This window comes from Nicotiana attenuata, chromosome 6 (genome assembly GCF_001879085.1).
Source record: "Nicotiana attenuata strain UT chromosome 6, NIATTr2, whole genome shotgun sequence".
In the NCBI taxonomy this organism is placed as follows: domain Eukaryota; kingdom Viridiplantae; phylum Streptophyta; class Magnoliopsida; order Solanales; family Solanaceae; genus Nicotiana; species Nicotiana attenuata.
Window position 1 is genome coordinate 69,875,918 of NC_031994.1, and position 7,877 is coordinate 69,883,794.

At 36.1% G+C, this 7,877-nt stretch overlaps 1 protein-coding gene across 1 annotated transcript; it reads right to left on the reverse strand.

The window, feature by feature from the left end:
* On the reverse strand, positions 627-6,347 carry LOC109227166 (beta-carotene isomerase D27, chloroplastic). Its single transcript, XM_019392219.1, has 8 exons — positions 6,166-6,347; positions 5,990-6,082; positions 5,815-5,916; positions 5,573-5,672; positions 5,173-5,264; positions 4,959-5,039; positions 1,378-1,446; positions 627-972 (listed from the first exon to the last, which is right to left on the reverse strand). Exons 1-8 carry the CDS (start codon positions 6,259-6,261, stop codon positions 835-837), a joined length of 771 nt encoding a protein of 256 aa, XP_019247764.1. The 5' UTR covers positions 6,262-6,347; the 3' UTR covers positions 627-834.

Below are 7,877 nucleotides of genomic sequence, written 5' to 3' on the forward strand. Positions count from 1 at the left end.
CGAAAAAAAACACTTTTGGTCGAAAAGAAGCATGGCCAAACAGGCTATAAGTCACCCCCGGCCCCCCGTTTGCTTTCTTCCTAACCCTTTCCTTCCTTCTCCCCACTTGCCACCTTCAGACCTCCTTCCCCCTGCCCTTTTGAGAAATGTTCTTTTAAGTAATTGGTATACAATTCGTGTTTGATCAACTTTCTTTAGGTAGTGCTTCTAAATTTTGAATTAAGCAAAAAACGTATTATCAAGATTCATTCTACAACTAAAGTTATCTTAATCAAGAAAATGAGTTTGAATATTTATTATGAAAGATTTAATTTATTTAAAATATATAAAACAAAAATAAAGTATATATATTAATATTGTAATCAATAAGGAGAAGACAGTTCTATAAGAGATATGAACTAAATTAGTGACGAATAATCTGGTAAATATAAAATTTTAATAAGATGTTTAATCATGAAAAATTAATTTTTTAAATTTTGCTTTTGCTTCTTGAAGATGCGAAAATTGGTAGCTTCTTCTCCATGTTGCTGCTTAAACACCTCAAAGCTCAACAAAAAAGTGCCTTTTTGCTCTCCCAGAATATCCACTTCGGTTACAATTGCAGTTGCTATGCGCATTATATAATAGAGTTTTATGCATAAAATGAATTTTGCTGTTGGTCCTTAAGAAGTGATCCTTCTGTTCTTAAATTTCTCTCTTACAAGTAGTTACACAAAACTGGAGGCAGACGCTACTTTTGCTGTAGTGTTGTGGAAGACAAACTATGGACTCAAGATATTAGAATAACAGGAAAACAACAACAACAACAAAAAAAAGCAAAAAATAAAATAAAATTCATGCCTTCGGACACTTGTGTGCATCCATGTTATGGTTCATTTCTTTTCGACGAACAGCGTTGGGGCATATCTCCAAGCATGGCTCTTTAAGAGTGTCGTCATCTTCTGGCTGAGGAGGTAAAATCCCGAATTTAAACTGCCAATTAGATTGGCACGACGTTATGCAAGTTCCCGTGGTGTTTCTTGGATGCACAATAATTAAAATACAAGCATCCCATGCATGTGCTGCCAATATGTCAACTTCCTCACAACCATCAACTGTAGTTATATCAACTAGAAGTGGATTATATCAGCATGTCTTACTCACTCTTCGCTCAGTGATCTCTTTTTTGGTTGGACCCTTTCTTCTTCTTCTTCTTCTTTTTTTTTTTGGGGTGGGGGGGGGGGGGGGGGGAACGGCTGCTTAACATTTTGGTCTCAATCTTGAGTTCCGTTAAAACCTCCACATGGTCTGGTTGTGTTACCACTAATATTCTTAGGATGCATGAAAGAAATATGCTTTTTACAATAGCACCATCACTTGGCCAGTGAAAACAGTTACCTGACAGCTATAATCGGTGAAGTTCGGCTCCATCACCAATGGAACTCCCATGTGATCCTTGAAGAAAGTCTAAAAGAGAGAATGGCAGAAATGTGATGCCCAGCAAACATAAGAAGCTCAGATATGGAAACCTTGAAATATATTTGCGGAAGCAGCCATTTGTCTTTTTAAGTAAATTTCATTAACAGAAACAGCGATTAGTTTAAGCATTTGTAAAGTTCAAGAAGCTAATAACTCGGCTAGAAACATCATAGTGTGCCACCACAAATTAGATCATTGTAGTGCAGAACAAAATTTAGATCATCTGCCTCTAATACATTTAACTTGAGTTAAGATCCGTGTGATCTCTAAAAGGCCTCTAAGTTAAACTATACACGTACTATTAGCATCATTGAAAAAGAATGTATGAGAAAAACGCAATATGAAAAATAGCATGAAATCTCATTCCAATAACTTTTCACAGAGGTAAGAATATTGAATTTGACAACTCATGAAGCTACTGTATAACCTAATCTGCAACTCCAGTACATGTTCTAAAGTGTACAAGCTTAATCAATCTTTTTACTTGGTGTAATCTTTGCAACATAAATAACTTCCTTTTGTTTTTGGATTTTGTTAGCTCTGTGAGTATTTAGATAAAAGTCAAAAGAATGTCCAGGAGCAAACTTCTTTTGGTGTACTCAGTTGCGTCCAGGAGATGCATACTGAATGAAATCTTACTTTACCTAATCGTGAGAAAAAACATTACTTTCTAATTATAAATCACTATTATCTACAGTTTGAGTATCCACATATGAGATATTGAGGTGGGGTGGGGGCTAAAATCCTTGAACAAGTCTTGAGCAACTAAAGTCACATGTAATGATACATAAGGCTATATCGCTCTTCGGGCAGTACAAACATGCCTTTTGTGAAGAGTTACATAAAAACAACTATTATGTCTCAATCTTAAGCAAGTTCGGATCGGTTATGTGAATCCTCAATATCCATATACCATATCACTCCATTTGATCACGTTTCAGCCCAATATTATATTAGTTTCCTAACACTGAAAGTTCTCAACATTTTTGGCTGATATATAAATCCCTCCCAAGACAAAAGACGCTCCTAGTTCTAGCAAACAATGAATCTAAAGCAAACGTACTAACAAGACGCTTGATTCCAACTAACTGGGATTGCCCATGCATTTGTTTTCTTCCATTGTGCCTTATTTCATGCAAGGTCTATATAAATTCCGAGATATTGTAAGTCTTTTCAAGACAATTTCCTTCCCTATAACTTTAGGTCAATCTCGTCTCCTTTTAACACCTTCACCACCAAGACTTCACACGTGATCACTGTATTTCGACTTTGACGTAGGATATGGCAAAAGAATCTCAAACATACTTTTCTCACTTTATCATCTATGTGTGTCACTTGCACCTTTCTGCCAAATGTAATCATTTTTAATGGAACACTAATTAAAAATTCTAAAATAGAAAAGAGGTGGTTGGGGAGGTTCAGGATATACACATAATTGATTAGCGAGATCTGCATGCACAGGACTTTGAAGTCCACTAGAGTCTTAACGGAAGGCAAAGCCACATTAGTAATTTGTGAACATGCAATATTGACATCCGAAGGCATGTTACATGAACTCAATTAGAAGTATATACTAGCGTGTGTACATATAAGTATATGTATGTGCAGATTTTTGCTATTTTTTAGTTTATTCAAAGAATCCGCACGAAATTCCATTAACACCTATGTCATCCATTTGATGCGGGTATGCCAACACATGAACATCTTACCTGAACTCTCAACCCCTTCAGTCCTTCACAATGGATGATATGTTGTTTGTGACAATAATCAACAGGAATAAAACTATCATATAGTATAAATGTTAATTACATAAATTTTCATTGATGTCAATCCTAATTTGAAAAGCCTCACGTGGGTTTTAAAACAACAAAAACCTTCCTCCTTTTAATTTCTGTATGCAAATAGTATTAGTCACGTGAACAGACTACTTCTGTTACCAAAAAAAACTGAAATCCTGATACATTGAAGGACAAATTTTGAAAATTTTACTTCAGATGATGTTTTAAGAAAGACTGTTAAAAGAAGATAGACAAGTTTTCTCCTCAGAGAAGCACTTACCGAAAACATATACCACATAATTTTGGAAACAAGTATTTGAGGCCAAGAAGATGATGAAAAGGACTTCTAGAAATAACAGCAACCCCCCCCCCCCCACAACCCCCCCACCAAAAAAAATCATTCATTTTATTTATTTATGAGGAAATAGCTATTGTGAGCACCAAATGAGCAGCCTCCCAAAATCATTCATCTATATCAACTTTAGGAGTGGCAAAATGGTTCAAAGAAAACAGTTAACCACCCATATTATCCACTAAAAAATGGGTTGGATAATGAACTTTTTAAAAACGGGTCAAATATGGATAAGAACCATATTATCCATTTAGAAAATGGATAACCAATGAGTAACCAATGGATAACCAATGGGTCTAACTTTTACATTTGTAAAGCCTCAAATTGGGGTTCCTCAAGTTAGGGAGACTAAGAATTCTCCCATAAGTGATCATATACAAGAAGTCATGGATAATATGGGTAACCTATATTATCCGCCGGTTAACCCGTTTTTTATCCGTATTAAATATGGGTCGGGTCGGATATTTGATCCGTTTTTTCATTACACGTTTTCGACCCGAACCATATCCGACCCAACCCGCCCGTTTGCCACTCCTAATCAACTATTACCTTTATTTGAAACTCCAATATAGAAGGGTTTTATTTCCCGTTATTTCAACCTTTCTTCAAGTTAATAAAGTCTCAACATTAGCTCAAACACATGGTATGAGAACTAAAGTTTTATGGAAATAGTGGAGTTAAAATAATAATCATTTAATATATTTCGACAGAATGCTAAGTAACAAAAAACTAAAGTGCACATGACGAATTCTTCATTATATAAATGCTAAATTACAAAAAAGGACAATCAATTACACAAATCTTAAAATTGGGGAGGTTCTTGTAATTTTGAAAGCCGTATGGAAGGCAATATTGAAGAAACACTTACAGGTAACGCATAAACAAAAATGCAACTCCTCGCGGATGCATGTACCATATTTTTCTGTCTGTTATAAACATATTCCTCGAATATACATATTAAATTTACACATATGCAGACATACAAAACCAATACTCCTCCTATGCACTCCTTGTCACTTCCAGCCATGCTCTATTTCCTGAATTGGCTGCTTAGGCAAGGAGCAATCTAATATGTACTAGCATATGCTGCTTTGATAGAAGAACCATATTTTATAAAGTAAGAAATAGAGACTTAAAAACTTCCTGCTCTGGATAATCCACACAACATAAAAGGCAAAAAAAGAGAGGAAAACATGAATGAAGCAAAATACAATCTACTAGATATGGAGGGTTTATACACAATCTGCGCACGATATTAAAGCAACCGTCAAAGTACTTCACCAGATAAAGAATGACAACAAGTCAGCGCTGCAAAAGCATCAGAAGGACGCAATTAGGAACTACAAGAAGTATCACTCTAGAAAACTGACCTGTGTAGGGAGTTTACATGTATTAATACATACACCCACACATTTGCTCTCTTCCAGATACTTGCATTTCTCCACAAAAACCTATTCGAATAATTATTTCCAGAGATCAAAATAAGGGTGAAAGCATTTTAACTAGTGGCAGACCAACTTGTAAAAGTGTAATATCAAGGAAACCCTGATAAAATACAGAGAGTAAGCGAATAGAAATACTAACCCCACTCATCAAAGAGGAACCATTAGGAAGATCCACCGAATTAACAGCGCACGGACCCATGAGCCATTGACAAGATAATGCAGTCACCCTTGCTTTCAGAAGCATAACATTCAAATATTCAGCGAAAAAGTAGCTAGTTTAGCTTAAAGGGAACTCAAGAAGAAACAATTGTACTACCAGGAAGTAACAATTGTACTACCAGGAAGTGGCAGAGCAACCCATATTTTGCCGGAAAATTACACTGTAAAGATAGGTTAATTTTTTTTTATTTATTTTTATATACTATATGTTGTCCCCTTGACTTCTCCGTTATATTTTGACAACCCTTAATTAAAAACCTGGCTCCGCCGCTGCTATCAGGAAAGCAGAAAATCGAAGTTAAGGAAGAATGATCACTCACCAACCATCAAGGCTGCAAATTTACCACTATCTATAGGTGCAACAAGCATCCGGTAGAGCTCCAACAACAGAGGAGGGAATAGTGATCTCAATATCCGGACCTGTCACACTAGCAGTTATCACAAGGTGAGATATGAAAATCAACAACCCACTTGGTCATATCGGCCACAGATTCAACCACACCTCCCGCAAATAAGAGAAAATTTTATACATGAAAGAAAAACAACAGTAGAATGGTGTTACCGCAGCGTCTCTAGTTTCGGAATTGTTTTGACCAACCGTCAGACGACGTGCCACTTCAATTAGCCCCTCGTACCCAGGCTTATCAGAGTCCCACCGAGTCTCCTACCCAAATTGCAGGACTAATTGAGAAAACCAAGCAATATGAAGTGGAGCCGGAGGTTTAGAATGGGCTTACCTGGACCATTTTGTTCCGGAATAGACTTAAGAACAGGTTATCAAACACGCCGGGCTTGTAAGCAACAGGAGACTTGTTTTTTCTTGCTTCAATCTGTGGGGAAGGAGAGATAACTTGTAAATCAAAAAAATCAAAAAAAAAGACAAAGAATTGAACAAGGGAAGAGCGTTTCCCACAGGTTCTGATGTACTAGTAGAGAAGCACGAAACGCGAATATCAACTTTTCCTTTGAGCGAAGCGAAGAGGGGCGAGGGCACGTGAACCATAGCCATATCCGGACTTCCTATTCTTTCTTTTACTTTCGACCTCAAGTATTTTCTTTAGGTATAATTTCATACCTAAAGATGGGGGAGTACATAATTAGCTCTTCAACTTCCCTTTTGTCAATTAAATTTTGTGTATGAACCTAAATCTTACAGCCGAGTTTCATAAAAAGGCCTTACCGTTAGGGGTCATTTTGGTGTAAGATAACACAGAGATTATATACAAACTAGTTTTTCAGCACGTGCATTGCACGTATATATTATTCATGTAATAAACGATATTATAATATTATATCATATTATTAAGATAAAACTTTGTGTAAATACTTTCACGTGAAAGAATAAAGTAAAAATTTTTATGAATGGTTAACGTGAATTATCGTATGGTGACTTGTTTGTTGCGGTTGAGATAATTAGATATTATCTGAAGCTACCAAGATAAACAATCAAAATTTTAACAGGATTTTAACTATCTTTTCCAATGAATTTCAACTAATGTGTTGAACCCTCATACTATCAAAAGTTTGTTCCTTACTTAATCGAATAAGCATAAGCATGTACCCTTCTTGATCCAAGTGACATGTAATATATTATTTTCAGATTGCTCTCAAGATAATTTCCAAGATTTTATGTAAGCTTAATTCATGTAGTATAACCTTGGAAACAATGCACATATTTTCACGAACGGTACCTAAATACCTAATCTATACCAACGCACTGATTTTATTTGGTAAAGGAATATAAAAGCAGAAATTTACCTTCAACCACATGTTATGTTTAATCATGTCATATAATATAAATATAAAAAAAATTGAGATCCTGATGTAGACAATAAATTTGTGTCGAGAAAATAAAATCAAGACCGAAAAATATCGCAACAATCGTAGTATTTTATTTTGAATATTTGAGTGTTACAAACTCTATGGATCCTCTGATTCTACTTTTCAATGGTAAATAAATTCAAGGGCCTTTGAGCTTGATCTTGAATATGTAGTTGTCGCCACGAATGATGATCTTGTTCTTGAGCTTTAGCTTGATTGCTTGAACTTGACCTTGATTTGTTCTTCTTTCTTGAGCTTGAACTTGACTTGTTCTTCGTTCTTGAGCTTGAACTTGATTGCTTGAAGATTGAAACTTGATTGCTTGAAGCTTGAAACTTGTGGAGGAATTTGCAGTGTTTGATCCACGAGCTCTCTCTTGCTTCTTGTTATAACTTCTGGTCCCTTTTCTGAGTTATGAAGACCCCTATTTATAGTTGTGGAAGGGAAGAGTCATGATAAGAACAAACTCTTTCCGACCAATCAAATTGAAGGGTGACACGGCCGCATTTGATTGGCCAGAACATGTCACTTGCACACGTGGCGCGATTTCTTTGGCCTTTCAGTGTGACTGGGCATGCCTTGTCATTTTGACACGTGGCATGGTCCTATTGGCTCTTCCGTTTGACATGGCGCGCCACGTCATTTGATACGTGGCACCAAACTGGGCCCCTAGAAGATGTCATCTTGGGCTTAATGAAGTGGACTCATCACTTTAGCCCAATTAAATGGACTAGCCCAATGGATTAAGACTTATTTATTTAAGGGATTTTTTCTTACCTATACCATATATGAAACCTTATTACC